This window comes from Drosophila hydei, unplaced genomic scaffold, assembly GCF_003285905.1.
Source record: "Drosophila hydei strain 15085-1641.00,03,60 unplaced genomic scaffold, DhydRS2 tig00008134-arrow-pilon, whole genome shotgun sequence".
NCBI classification, from domain to species: Eukaryota; Metazoa; Arthropoda; class Insecta; order Diptera; family Drosophilidae; genus Drosophila; species Drosophila hydei.
In genome coordinates, this window is record NW_022045843.1 from 1,500,333 (window position 1) to 1,514,007 (window position 13,675).

The window sequence follows — 13,675 nt, forward strand, 5'->3', positions numbered from 1 at the left end:
AGACGTGACTGATTATAAACGTTTCGTATTGTATTTTTTGTTTTTGAGCTTAAATTAATACATTAAATAGATAACGTAGTTGTGTCTTTGGTCATGGCACACCATAAATATCCTATTTTTCCTGATTCAATGAATTAATGAACTCCTCTAGTTTCTCCTGAATCTGTCGTACTTTAACTGCAATATATTTGAAATTAGTTTTTGATTCGGATACCCTGTGAGCATCTACTTACTTAGCTCTTCTGCTAGCTGGACACGCTTGCCCGTCAGCAGATGCGCTTTCCTCTCCTCATCGTCACTAAACTCATCAAGCACTGCCTTGATTTCCTTATCCAGGCGTCGCGCCTCCCTATTGATTACCTGCTGCCGGAGCGCATTGCCCGTCACCTTGATGACCTGTTGTATGCGCCAGAAGAGCACTACATCGCTGCAGCTTACCTGAAAGTAAAAGTACAAATAATTAGCTAAGTCTGGGGATAATTGCGTGCCAGAAGTACCTCGCATTCAGAGCCTTGTTGTGTGTACAAATAGTAAGCTTTACGGCAGTCCTTTGCCCGCTGCAATGCCTGCTGCAGGAAGTGTCTACAAGTAATCTCTGTTAGTTAACTAAACAATAAGAATATGTGGACTACGAACTTTCTGTAGACTGGGAACCACGTCTGTCTTATATAGTCCGTGTCCACTTCCACATTATCGCGCTGCAGGTTCTTGCGCACTGTCGTCAGTTCATCGTAGCTTAGGCTGGGTAGGTGTTTCTATAACACATGAATTTTGAATTGTATAAGGTTTCAACTTACTTTGCCATACGCACCAAATCATTCTTTAATATCTTGTCCAGTTCACCCTTGACACTACGTCGCTTTTGCTGATCCTGCGTTAGAGACTTCCATTGCGCAAAACGCGTCCACGGTCCGGGTCCAAACATTTGCGACAAGGTTTCCTCTGTTTGCACTAGCTTGGTATTGACAGAGTTTTCCAGAAATTTAACCGCCTGGTCCCATTCCGTTTTGTCGTGCACAAACCGATCCTCCAATGTGTTCAACTGTATCACTCGAAGCATATCAATGGCTTTGTCCTCCCAGCTATGCCGCCGTATGGCTTCATCAACAACCGCCGCCTTCAGCTGATCAAAGACACCGTCATGGTCGTGCGCCTTCTTTGCCCTCTCCATTAACGATATGAATTCCTGTTGCAATGCCTCCCAACCTGCCTCCACAGACTTCGCAGGCAACGCCTGCTCCGCCCATTGCCTTAGCTTGATATCCACCATCGTATTGAAGGAATCTAAAAGAACAAAATGACAACAAATTAGTCCCTCACAGTATTTGGCTAGAACGTAGAATAGACGCTAAATGATCAACAATACAACGACAAAACACAGTTATTACTCGGCCAATGCACTTGAAAATTTAGCATTTAAATTTAAATTCGTCTAATTAGGAAGCTCGATTTTAGTGTGTCCATTGATCAAATTAACGCAGCTTTAATTGATTAATTATCGGGTTAAACGTGTTCCTTGACACGATTTCGGTACATAAATCGTAAATCTGTAAATCACACTTTCCGGCAAGACAAGTACATGCCTTATTCACGCATGACTTCAAAAAGTATAAATAAAAATCATGTTGAATCACAGTTGTTTTTGGAATGCTTCCCAATTAAATGGCGCTAATGAAAGAAGAGTGTTGGAGATCATTAAAATTAAAGATATGATTCAACAGTGTGGAAACAGGTTTTCGATCGCGTGTGACTCCCATTTAATTTTGGGTGATCCGTAACACGTAAGTTTAAGCTGAATTTCCTGCTGCAGCATTTGGCTGCTTAACACACAAAGATACAGACACAGACACATATATGGAATGTGGACTTCGGCCACTCGAATCGAAGCAGTGGGCGTGGCGTTGCTTACAACTCTAAATACTTATTAACTACAGAATATTACTTTGAGAACCTGACTGTGCAGCGGGTAGGTAAACATTTTCGAAGACATAATTCGATAGTTTCTCCCACAGTTTGATTGTGAGTGTATCATCCCATTTCTTGGCTGAGATCTGTGACAGTGTGACAACTTCATCTAGTATTTCGCCCTTGGCCTTATCAAATAGCTCATCACGTCCAGATTCGCGCAGTCTATAAGCAAATTAATACATATTGAGTTTACTATGTATATGACTGACTACTTCATATATACCTGGGAAAGTTGTTTTTCCATTCGGTTTCCAGATTAAATCTAGTTGCCTTAAATGCATCGGCCTGCTGTTCTATAGTCTCGCGAACCATCTTCCAGAAACGATCCGAAACAGCTAAGCTCAGATTTCGACTCGTCACTTGGTGTGGCATGATAACCCCGCGTCGACTGCAAAGATCGTAAAGATATAGCAACGACCAATTATGCAATGGGTAAGCGTGCACTACTTACTGAAACAGCTTGGAATTCTTGAAAAAATCCTCCTCGTATTGTCTTATGGCATCTATGCTATCATCCTTTCTACCTCGGCCGGTGACAACGGCGTAATAGCCAAGCGCCTTCATGGGAAACAATTTACCTGACAGTATTTTTCTTATTCTATCAGGATCAGCCAACTCTTCGGCCAAATCGACCTTGGTAAGTACAAAGATAGTGCGACGACCCAAAGGATCACATTGCATAACCAGATCAGTGACGTTGCTACGCTCCGCATCCACAGAGCCATCCTGTATGCAAAGTATAATCGCATTCGGATTGCTCATATAATGCTTGGTCATTTGGTGAATGGAGTCCTTGGTATCCGAGGCCATATCAACTGTCATAGTCTGCAAGTCAATCAATGTTGAATTTCGATTTTCTTAAGTTCCATTTATTACTTACTGAAATGATACCCGGTAAATCCACCAACACCATGCGCTGCAATCCTGGACCTTTGACTGTCATGGCAATAACCTCATTGCTCACCGTCTTGCCGCCACGCACAGAAGCGCGCATTCGGAACTCCACCTCGCGACGCAAATCAGCCAGATCCGACTCTTTTGTTAGATCGTATTCACGATCCGTGTCTCGAAACTGGGCCACATGATAGGGTCCCTCAGCCAGCGTTACCTTGACAGGCGCACGTGTCATCATTTCTCCACTACCCCGAGGAAAGATTCGCGCCTTCGCTATAGACTCTAGCACAGACGTCTTACCACTGCTCTGATCACCGACAACAACAACTCGCGGCAAATGGTCGGCCATGGTGTAGCCCGTATCATAGCCGGATAGTTCATCCAGAACCTCGGAGTACATGTCAATTAAGGATTTCTTAATTCGCTTTGCCGTCGTCTTCTTGTTCGTCTTTAGTATAAGATATTGCTGACGGAGCTCACGATTCTCCTTCTCCATCTTCTCCAGTTCTTTTTGATATTTGATCTGTACGTTCATAATTTCAGTTTGCAACGTTTCCACTTGACTTTGCAGTTTCTCTGTAAAAAAAAAAACAAAGTGCCAAATATATAAAATAAGTCTTCAATTCAACACAACTTTTCAGCTAACCATATTTCTTACGACTTTCGTCCGCAGGAATTCCTAGCGCCGCGACCGTTGCCTTCGACTTTATATCCTCCTTGGCTGAAATAGAGTTCCGATAGATAATTAGTGTTTATATGATTTATCAAAATGCGGGGCGAACATAAATTCTCTCACTTTAAATGCATAATGTTCGTACCATATTGATTTGAAATGTGTAACCTACTTTCAACAATTTGATTTCCTTGATAGTCGGCCGCTTCGATTGCGTCGTCCAAGCGATTATCGAACCATGAGCGCCATTCCGACATTTTATCTTCGCCAAGCTGCTTGAGCCTCGGATCTACAATCAAACCCCAATTTTAGCGAAGAGTATTTTGTGTATACAAATGTAAAAATCAAACGGCTAACAAGCAGGCGAGTGAAAATAAATGGTTAAAAGAAAACAATATATGCGAATTAAGGTGCATCGTTAGAAACAACTCAGTTCTTCTGTGACCCCAATTTAACCAACTGACTGATATGGCATTTTAAAGTGAGAGAGTGGACATACACATATAATCTGGTCTTATGGTTAGACTCACCGATTTCAATGGCATTCTTGACTATGCTGCCTACTTCAATGAGATTCCTTGAGAACTGACTCCATCTCTCACCCTGAGGCAGAGCATCCTCTAGCCATTTCATATCAGGTAGCCCCTCCTTCCAATCCTCGTATTTCTGCACGTGCATAATTGCAATTTGCACGTTATATAACAGCAATGGGTAGCTAGCGTTTTCTTTTTACTTACTTTGCTCAATGAAACACCACCGCCGATGGCACCGCCCAGAACTAAGTAACGCAGTTTGAGAGCCCCTTTGAGTATCCGCACCACAAACATGCCATAACCACGCGAGTGTGGCGGTATTGTCCAGCCTCTCGCTTGGTTACCAGCTAACAGAAAATGCTCGTGGTTACGATTATGATGCTGTTCCCATTGGTCGCCGGCACCGTTGCGGCGGGGTTGCATAGTGATCTTGCATAGTGTGGAATGATTACAGCAGACCACTTTGGTGGAGTAAACAACGGCTTTTTTTGCTGTTCGCCTGCAAATGCAAATGCGAATTCGACATGGGAGAGGCGATGACGAAATCGGCGTATGAAAATTGCCACCGGCTTGAGATTGCCACGTGCAATGCTTACCGGTATGTGTTCTGATAGATGCGCAACATTATTGCTTGTTGAGGCTACAGTTTTCACACAGTTTACTATGCCTATATTATTTGTAATATTATTCTCAATTTTTTCTCCACAAAAATTTCATAATAGTGATGAGCGCCATTCATATACTTGTTATTTAACACAACCATCGAAGGGTAACGACTTGAGATTGCCAAATTCAGTATATAGTGCATCTCTAGCTGGTGGAGTCTATTATCGATTAAAGCTACAATCGATGACAATGTATTTTAACAATAGATTGAAGTGAAGAGCGCTAAGTTCAAACGACAAAAATGTAAAAAAAACTTAGTGAGTCGAATTTTCGTAGGGTTTATATTTTATTGACTTTATTTGAGTTGATTTGTACATTGTACGCACACACTTATCGCCATAGAATACAAACATTTATTTGGGAATGCACGAAATCTATTTGTGCGAATGGTGTTTCGAGATTAGGCAACGGTTCTCATAAGTAAATGAGTTTAGCATAATGTCAAAAAATGTGCCTTTGTTTTATTGCTAGTTAAAGATTGCATAATAAATTAAATTACTCTACAACTAATATTAAATTGTCGCATATGTATTTTTTTTTTAACATTTTCATTTTTTTTTGTATACATATACGTACATGCATATTTTCTATATATTTTCTACGTTTTAAGATTTAGAATGCACTTTGCAGCTATTATTTTAACGATAACTATTAAGAAAAGTTCACTACCGGAAAATATTTTCCGAGCCTTCGAATTTTCTTCATAGTGACAAAGCATTTAGAGCCGGTAACATGTATTGCTTTGGTAAGGCTTTTATCTTCCAAAATCAAATCGATTTCCTCGATTGAATTTAGATTATAAATATCTTTTGGTGTTTCGTTGGATTTCTTTTTGTTGGTGTTGCTGTTGTTGTTATTATTATTATTATTGTTGTTGCTACTACTGCTGTTAGTATTGTGGTTGTTGTTGTTAGTATAACTATTATAGTTCTTACTATAATTGGTGTCATTAAAATATTGCTTTTGCTGAAGCGTTGCTTTGGCTGCATTCAATGTGTTCATAATTTGGTCCGTAGTATCGTTGTCCGCTCTGATGTCGAACTCCTCATCATATTCCTCTTTAGTTTCGGCAACGGAGAATGTGTTTAAATTGTTCAATGAATTTCTTTGCTCGATATGTTGTTGGCATGCTGCAGCTGTTGCACCACTGTCATTTATATAGCTGCGAAAGCGCAGTTCGTATTCCTGAGCCTCTGTAATTCGATCCAGGGATTGGCTTTCGCGTATACGACGTCTTCGTGATGTTGTGCTCGCATTTTCGAACAACACCAATTGATGTTTTTCCACTTGGGAATGTTTGTCAACATGTTCCTTATGCTGTTTCCTATTCTTCTGTGTGTGAGATTTGCGTGTTTCTTCGGATTTATTTGGCTAGATTAGATAGATAAATTAGAATAGCTGAAAATAAGTTGATATTTTAAGTTATCTTACCTCTTTATACTGTCCCTGACCCTCCTTCTTGCCACTAACGCCAGAGCCACTATTCGAAATGAAATTGGCACCGCTACTATTCGAACCTGGTGGTGGATATAATTGATCCTGCGAGTCGCTGGAGTCGTCATGCGAGTCACGCCGATGCATACGAAATCTGATGGGTGTATCGCCGACAAATTTATTAATCTTCTTCTTATTGCGTGTCTTCGTATCATCATCGGATGCCTCCGAGCTGCTGCACGATGGTGTACGGATCTTATTTAGCTTGGTACGACGATGCGTAAGCACAGGATTCTTGCTGCTGCTGGGTAATGGCTTCAGCTTGCCAATCTCCAGTTCCTTTAAGCCGCTTAATGTGTCCTCATCCACCTTGGCACATTTATCCATTTGCTTCAGCTTCTCAGCAAGAGTCGCATCAACGGACACAACAATCTTTGTGCGTGTATTTGTTGGCACTTCAGCTATTGGCGCTGGAGCTGACGAGCAGCTACGCTCCTGCACCGACCGATTGAGGCGTCCATCCGAAATAGATTCACGACGCGTTGTGGCTACTTTTAGCTCATTGCCAATGCCACAGCCCTCATTAGCAGACTCCTCTTCGTCCTCCTCACGCACGATGCTGCATTTGCGAGTGCGCTTGTCCTACGAGCATTCATTATATTAGTAAATAAACAATCTACGTTTTTTTTAACTTACTGGCTTGGCATTATCATTGCCAAATTGTGCTGCCGGTGTCACGTTTATGCTAATAGGCACAACTACTTTGGGACTTTCCGTTGGACTCGGCTTATCTGCTGTCAACCTGCGATTTACATCGCCCAGTCTAAAAGATAAGCAATATAACAATATAGTAACAATATATTATTTATTTAAATATATATATATATATATATATAGCATGTTTTTTTACTCACTTCAGGCCCGACTCTTGTAGTTTCTGTTTGTTGGCCTCCTCTCGCCGCCTGCGCAAACGAATTTCAGCCAACAAAAAATATGTGGCCGTTATATGATTGTACTTATTTTTATCCAGAGCTCTGTTTGAAAAATTGATAAGTTAGTAGAGTGAACAATTGCTAGCTATGCTGTTTACTGACTGCAATATCTCTTCCTTGGACGCAATGTTTCCGTTTATCATTTTCTGTATAATGAAGGCATGATCCTCTTCGCTTAACTGCTCCCGGCTGATCAGTGGCAGTGAATGTTCCACAGATTCGGGCTCATTGGTTTGCTTTAGCCAAGCCGACGAAGCGATTTCCTCAACAGTGGCGCGATTCTTTGGATCACGCACCAACATTGTGGCAATCAAACTGCGACATTCCTGTGTCACGTGCGAGGGCACAGTATACTTGCAATCCATAATCATGGTCAGCGTCTCGGAGTCATTAGCCTTCTCAAAGGGTGCCTGCCCACATACCAGCATATATAGTATAACGCCCAGCGACCAAATATCTAACAGATAATGTCAATAATTAAAAACAGCTTATCATGTGATACAGGCACACGCACACACACAAACACACTCACAGGCACACACAATAACACTTTGCTACAAATACACTTACCTACGGCGGGCGCATCGTACGAGTCGCCCAATAGAATTTCTGGTGCCGAATATGCGAGACTGCCACAAAAGGTTTCCAGTTTTTGGCCCGGCAAGAATTTGTTGCTAAACCCAAAGTCCGTAAGCTTGACCAAACCCAATTTTTCGAAAAATACAACATTTTCTGGCTTCAAGTCTCTGTGTTCCATGGAAAATGTTACGTAAAGCGTGTGTATACTATTTTCGTTTTATGTATTATCTATGCTTACCTGTGCACTACGTGCAGCTGATGACAATACGTGATGGCGCGTAGTATTTGACGGAAATATTTGCGTGCCAGCTCCTCGCTTAGCCCGGTATCGTGCTTCATTATATAATCATAGAGATCGCCACCATCTCCCAACTCCAGCACGAGATATAGCTTGGTCTGTGTGTCAATCACCTCATATAGACGCACCACATTTGGATGCTGTACCAGCTTCATACAACTGTAGAGAACGTGAGATAAGTTTTTTTGGATCAGACTGCATGTGTGGGATCATTAGTAATAATTTATAGCTCACCGAACTTCCTGAAACAAATGCGCTTTGGACACCTCGTCAAGTTTCATCTTGTCGACCACTTTCACTGCCACTTTGGCACCCGTGAACACATGCCGAGCCAGTTTCACTACGGCGAAATGGCCTGAGCCGAGAGTCTCCTCTAGATCGTATAGTCCAGCAATCTTGCCATCGCATAGGCCACCTCCAACCGGTTGCGTTTCCAAGGTCATGATCCTGCTTATCTCTGCCACTGATTCGACTTTCCGACTATGCAATTCTATGTGTGTAACTGAAAAACCACTAGAAATTCATTTTTGATAAGTGTCCGATTTTTTTAGTACAGTACTTCAAAAACCGCAGCCCCTGCACACACAGCTTGTAATTGAAATGTTTGGTATTTAATAATCATATTGTGCCACTCATTGCGCATAAGTCAATTGCTATTTTAAGAATTCGTTTTATTATACGTCATTCTTAATTTATTCTATTTATTAAACTCATTTCCAATTAGCTAAACAGTTTTCACTTGTGTGTCCTGTGTCCAAGCAGGAGCAGCAGTGCACTTGGCAAACAGGGCTGTTATACAAGGGGAGAAGCAATGGGGCAGGGCTGTTGTTACCGTTTTCCAGCAGCCGATTCACGCGAAACTATAATATGGGCTCCATTTTACGGTTTGCAATTGTGTACTCTGCTTTTATGTCGCCGTTTTAACACGTCCTTTATACACTTTGCGGTTTATCGCACAAGAAAAGTACTTATTTTAAACCTTTTGTGTATACTAGAGTTGTATCGAATCGTTCGGAATAAGTTCGATCGAACGACTCACTGAACTGAACGACTACATAGTAGTTCAGTTGGCTCTAGTTCTTATTTATTTATTGGTGCCCTGGCCAAAAATCAATTTAACTTTTTACTGAGCTGCTGTTAACAGGGAGGTCACTTTCTTTATGAGCTTACTCGTAATATGTCGAGTATACTATAATACCAACTACCTTAAAACATTCGTTGATTGATATGAAATTAATTGATTGACTTTATTAATAAAAAAAATAAGATATTCGAGTTTAGAAGGTAACTGGAAACAATCAAAACATGAACACTGTAAAAATATAAGTTTAACAGAAGCTTCTGTAGTTAACATGAATTGCTTAAAAATCAGTCAAAATGTTGTGAAGGATGTGTACATTTAGACCGGTCTTAACACCATACAACGCCTGTAAGATATCGACTATCTTATCGGAAGTTTGCTTTCATCGACTGGCCGCCACTAAGCCCGTGTTAGATCCTCAGCCAATCAGATACTAACACACACTTTTTCCATATTTAAAAAATGATTATTGTAAATAATATTTTGAACAGTTAGTTTGTTATTTAAACAGAAAATAAACTGAAATAAAGTTTTCAAATATTAGGAACCACGATAACGATATGGCTGATTTGACTTACACCTAACGAACTAGTCTTCTATATCTATTCGTGACACAGTAACAAATGCGTAAGTATCGGCCATCTCTATATTCGAGCGAACTGTCTGAAGGCATAAAAACAATTTTTTTTTTATTTTTTAGCGAGTGGTAATTTGTTGTACTTTAAAATTCGTGGATACAGCAATCGGTCAATTCGCATGTCCTGGAAGCTTCGGTCTTCCAGTACAGAGCCTGGTCAATGCAGTAGTCACGTTTTTAACGTAGCGTTCAAAAAAAACCACAAAAAAAACTATAATCAAAATTCTCAATTAAAATTGTATTATAAATCTTTCGAAAGCGAACCATATAATGAGTTTGGGTTTCAACAATTCACAAAAATGCTCGTACATAGAAAGTAAGCTCTGCACCGAATTGGACTTGGGTCAAAAGGTGAGCCAGCTGTGCATTGATCTCTATTACATGACTATTCATTTTTTCAATACCTTTAATACCTTGAACTCTTATTGATATAGGCAACCAACAGTCTGTCCATGCGCAATATGCGATACCAAGATAAGGGCAAACTATTCAGCTGCTCACTTAATTCGTTAGCTAAGCGTGACGACATCGACGATGAGGCCACGGGTTCGGGCACAGGCCTCGTCGGCCTGCAGAACATTGCAAATACGTGTTACATGAATTCGGCTCTGCAGGCCCTGAGCAATCTATCGCCAGTGACACATTACTTTATCAATTGCAGTGATCTAGTCGAGCACATTGCGAGCACACCGCGTTCCAAGCCCGCGGGCCTAGCTAAAAGCTATCAACGCCTGATGCAGGAAATATGGCTGGATATCGAGGATCCAAAGGGTACGTGGCATGTGCAGTTTACTCTAAAGACTCGCTAAATTTCTTCTTTTTTTTGTAGATTATCTTGCGCCACGTGGAATTTTGTATGGCATTCGATCGGTGCATCCCATGTTCCGTGGCTATCAGCAGCATGATACACAAGAATTTCTACGCTGTTTTATGGATCAGCTACATGAGGAACTAACCGAGCCTGAGCCAGTACAGCCTCACCAACAGCAGCAACAGTTGACACAAAGCCAGCAGCAGCAGGCGAGCGAAACGGATGATGAGAATTATGATGATGTTCCAAAGACATGTCACACGCCTACAGCATCGGAAAGCGAGTACGACACCTGCGAGAGTAGCATCTCGGAGCGATCTTCGGAAGTGCTGATGAAGACCGAGTACTATATATCCCCACATCGGAATAGCAGTAGCAACCCATTATCTGATACCTCCGCTACCCAGCAGCAACAACAAAACCCAAAGACAGTTCAAGAATCAAAGCCCGTTGAGACAGCTCATTCAATTATCAGCGATGTTTTCGACGGCAAACTGCTTTCTTCTGTGCAGTGCCTAACATGCGATCGCATCTCGACACGCGAGGAAACATTCCAGGACCTATCGCTGCCCATACCAACCCGTGACTTTTTGAATGTGCTCCATCAGACGCACAGTCTGAGTGTACAGAGCCTTAATGCAGCCGACTTGGCATCGGCGCGCAGTAATGAGGGCTGGTTTGCTTGGATGTGGAACATGGTGCGGTCATGGATATTTGGTCCGTCGGTTACACTCTACGATTGCATGGCCAGTTTCTTCAGTGCAGATGAGCTCAAAGGCGACAATATGTACAGGTATAGTAGATATATAATATACAAAGCGAAGAATGTATTCATTTCCCGCTTTTTATTGCAGCTGCGAACGCTGCAACAAGCTACGCACTGGCATTAAGTATTCGCGCGTACTCAATCTGCCGGAGGTTCTGTGCATTCATCTAAAGCGTTTCAGGCACGATCTGTCGTACAGCTCGAAGATCTCTTCGCAAGTCTACTTTCCGCTGGAGGGCTTTGACATGCGACCATATATGCACAAGGATTGCACTTCGCTGGTGCCCACCTACAATCTGTGCTCTGTTATTTGCCATCACGGCACCGTTGGAGGTGGCCATTATACGTGTTATGCGCGCAATGCATTAAATGGTCGCTGGTACGAGTTTGATGACCAGCTCGTCATGGAGGTGACTCCCGATGTGGTTCAGAACTGTCAGGCCTATGTGCTATTCTACCAAAAACACAATCCCCAAATGAAGCTGGTGCGCGAAGAGGCGATCAACTTGTCTACATCGAACCCTTTGTATGAGGGCGATATTCAGTTCTATGTGACACGCGAGTGGCTGTCGCGATTGGCCACGTTCTCAGAGCCGGGTCCGATCAACAATCAGGATATGCTGTGCCCACACGGCGGCATTCTACATTCCAAAGCGGCGCTAATCAGTCAGATTGCGGTGCCCATTCCGCAGCCCCTGTGGGATTTTCTCTATAATCGTTTCGGTGGCGGTCCGGCCGTTAACATTATATTCGAGTGCGAGATATGTAAGCGAGCGGCCGATGTCCTTTATCGTCGTCAACAATACGAACTGGCCGTCTTTACCAAATACAATGTGCAGCAGAGTGAACTGGATGCCACGGCCATCTATGCGATTGCCATGCCATGGCTACGTGCGTGGCAGCAATTTCTGCGCGGCATAACAAACAAAGAACCGGGACCCATTAATAATGATGGCATTGCCGACACCAGTTTTCAGAATGGCTCCAACATCAGTTGTGTGCGTGCCGGATCAGATTATGCGCAGTTGAATGCACCGCTGTGGCGATTTCTGCACGGCATTTATGGCGGTGGCCCGGAGATATTGCTGAGAAGCGCCCTATCCGAGGCTGATGAGATCGAGATAATCGATCAGGATGATGACGAGGATGACGAGGACATTGCCGCTGATATTTATCAATATAATCACTCTGATACCGAAAGCAATTTGGGCAGGGCCCACAGTCTAACGCCCTCATCGTCGCCAGAGCCCGAACTGCGACCCGTCGATGAGCAGATGCCGCCCGCGAAAGCCGAAACAGTCAATCCAGAACCGATGCCCAACGGGTTAATAAACAATGGCGTCCATAACATTAGCTCAAGGCGCAGTCGTGCGAGTGCCAAGACCATCAAAGTTTCAGCACTGCGCATGAATATGCGTAAACGTGGACGAAATCTAAATGCCCTTAAACAGCACACCGATATGTTTGGTGCCAAAGGTAGTTATAAAGCAGGAAAATGTGTCTCAACATATATTATAAGTACTATTTATACTCCAGGTCGTTACAATACACATTCGAATGCTGGAGCTGAGACTAAGAATGAGGCTGACAACGTCAATGAGAATCGGGACAAGGATCTAAGGCTGACAGTGATAGGAAATGCATTTCAAAGTGAATACACGATACCATTCCAGAGCGATAATTTCCAGGTCAATGGGTCGCGAGATAAGAAACGCGAGCGTAACAAGTTGCGCAACAGCAACAACAACAATAACAACAAGGAAAACGTTAAGCTGCAGAAATTCGTGATGCTTCACGATACGAATGGAGGAGCCAATGAGGAGACTGATATATGATCGACAGCCAGTGCAAATGGAAGCAATAAAGCATTTTCTGTGAGAGTCAATCGCTGCCGACGTTTAGGCCAAAAGCAAAGTTTAGGCATACAAAGTAGTTAAATACCTCACTGTTACAAATGGGGTGGAGGCTATATATATATATATATTTACATATATGTATATGTATACATATATATATATATATTTGCATATATATATATATACTTATTCTTACATATATATATCTATATATACATATGTATAAACTATGTAAAAATTGTATTTATAAATGGAAACATGGATTTCGAAAAAATATTATGTATATACACCACAGTAGTCCTGGTACGTCACGGGTTCTACATGCAGGCCCGACACAAAAAAGAATGAAAGATAAGTGGATTTATAAGAAGTTCTACAATAAGCGAGTGTACGGCTTTGTGTTCTATGTCACCACTTCTCCCTCCCGCTGTTTTCCTAACTAACTTTCTCTAATTAACTCTAAAACAAATTGTACATATTGAAGCCG

General features: G+C 42.1%; 3 protein-coding genes across 8 annotated transcripts; 1 reads left to right on the top strand and 2 right to left on the bottom strand.

The window, feature by feature from the left end:
• On the bottom strand, positions 1–4,828 carry LOC111595634 (dynamin-like 120 kDa protein, mitochondrial). Of its 6 annotated transcripts, none has more exons than XM_023309446.2 (14): positions 4,665–4,828; positions 4,273–4,567; positions 4,066–4,201; positions 3,708–3,824; positions 3,509–3,583; positions 2,849–3,438; positions 2,420–2,793; positions 2,192–2,356; positions 1,952–2,130; positions 812–1,284; positions 637–755; positions 498–582; positions 234–438; positions 1–177 (listed from the first exon to the last, which is right to left on the bottom strand). In XM_023309446.2, exons 1-14 carry the CDS (start codon positions 4,691–4,693, stop codon positions 113–115), a joined length of 2,907 nt encoding a protein of 968 aa, XP_023165214.1. In that variant the 5' UTR covers positions 4,694–4,828; the 3' UTR covers positions 1–112. The 6 variants fall into 6 exon arrangements, with proteins under 6 accessions (XP_023165214.1, XP_023165212.1, XP_023165213.1 ...); XM_023309444.2 differs by having other exon boundaries at positions 1,943–2,130; XM_023309445.2 differs by having other exon boundaries at positions 637–741; positions 798–1,284; positions 1,943–2,130.
• Positions 4,829–5,283: 455 nt separating this feature from the next.
• LOC111595636 (SNF-related serine/threonine-protein kinase) lies at positions 5,284–9,084 on the bottom strand. The gene is made up of 9 exons (XM_023309450.2): positions 8,870–9,084; positions 8,272–8,550; positions 7,978–8,196; positions 7,731–7,906; positions 7,263–7,617; positions 7,083–7,202; positions 6,865–6,991; positions 6,166–6,810; positions 5,284–6,105 (listed from the first exon to the last, which is right to left on the bottom strand). Exons 2-9 carry the CDS (start codon positions 8,478–8,480, stop codon positions 5,386–5,388), a joined length of 2,571 nt encoding a protein of 856 aa, XP_023165218.2. The 5' UTR covers positions 8,481–8,550; positions 8,870–9,084; the 3' UTR covers positions 5,284–5,385.
• A 571-nt stretch (positions 9,085–9,655) lies between these two features.
• On the top strand, positions 9,656–13,301 carry LOC111595635 (ubiquitin carboxyl-terminal hydrolase 20). The gene is made up of 6 exons (XM_023309449.2): positions 9,656–9,745; positions 9,819–10,106; positions 10,190–10,526; positions 10,585–11,359; positions 11,421–12,808; positions 12,869–13,301. Exons 2-6 carry the CDS (start codon positions 10,026–10,028, stop codon positions 13,165–13,167), a joined length of 2,880 nt encoding a protein of 959 aa, XP_023165217.2. The 5' UTR covers positions 9,656–9,745; positions 9,819–10,025; the 3' UTR covers positions 13,168–13,301.
• Positions 13,302–13,675: the final 374 nt, after the last annotated feature.

Bases quoted from the DNA above. Each gene is read 5' to 3' on its own strand.
- LOC111595634 (XM_023309444.2), bottom strand. From the start codon at position 4,693: ATGTTGCGCATCTATCAGAACACATACCG. The intron at 2,794-2,848 runs GTAAGTAATAAA...ATTGACTTGCAG, and splicing joins ATTTACCGGGTATCATTTCA to ACTATGACAGTTGATATGGC. The intron at 1,285-1,942 runs GTAATATTCTGT...TTGTTCTTTTAG, and splicing joins TGCACAGTCAGGTTCTCAAA to ATTCCTTCAATACGATGGTG.
- LOC111595636 (XM_023309450.2), bottom strand. From the start codon at position 8,480: ATGACCTTGGAAACGCAACCGGTTGGAGGTGGCCTATGCGATGGCAAG. The intron at 8,197-8,271 runs GTGAGCTATAAA...CGTTCTCTACAG, and splicing joins CATTTGTTTCAGGAAGTTCG to TTGTATGAAGCTGGTACAGC. The intron at 7,618-7,730 runs GTAAGTGTATTT...ATTATCTGTTAG, and splicing joins GTACGATGCGCCCGCCGTAG to ATATTTGGTCGCTGGGCGTT.
- LOC111595635 (XM_023309449.2), top strand. From the start codon at position 10,026: ATGAGTTTGGGTTTCAACAATTCACAAAAATGCTCGTACATAGAAAGT. The intron at 10,107-10,189 runs GTGAGCCAGCTG...TTATTGATATAG, and splicing joins AATTGGACTTGGGTCAAAAG to GCAACCAACAGTCTGTCCAT. The intron at 10,527-10,584 runs GTACGTGGCATG...TTTTTTTTGTAG, and splicing joins GGATATCGAGGATCCAAAGG to ATTATCTTGCGCCACGTGGA.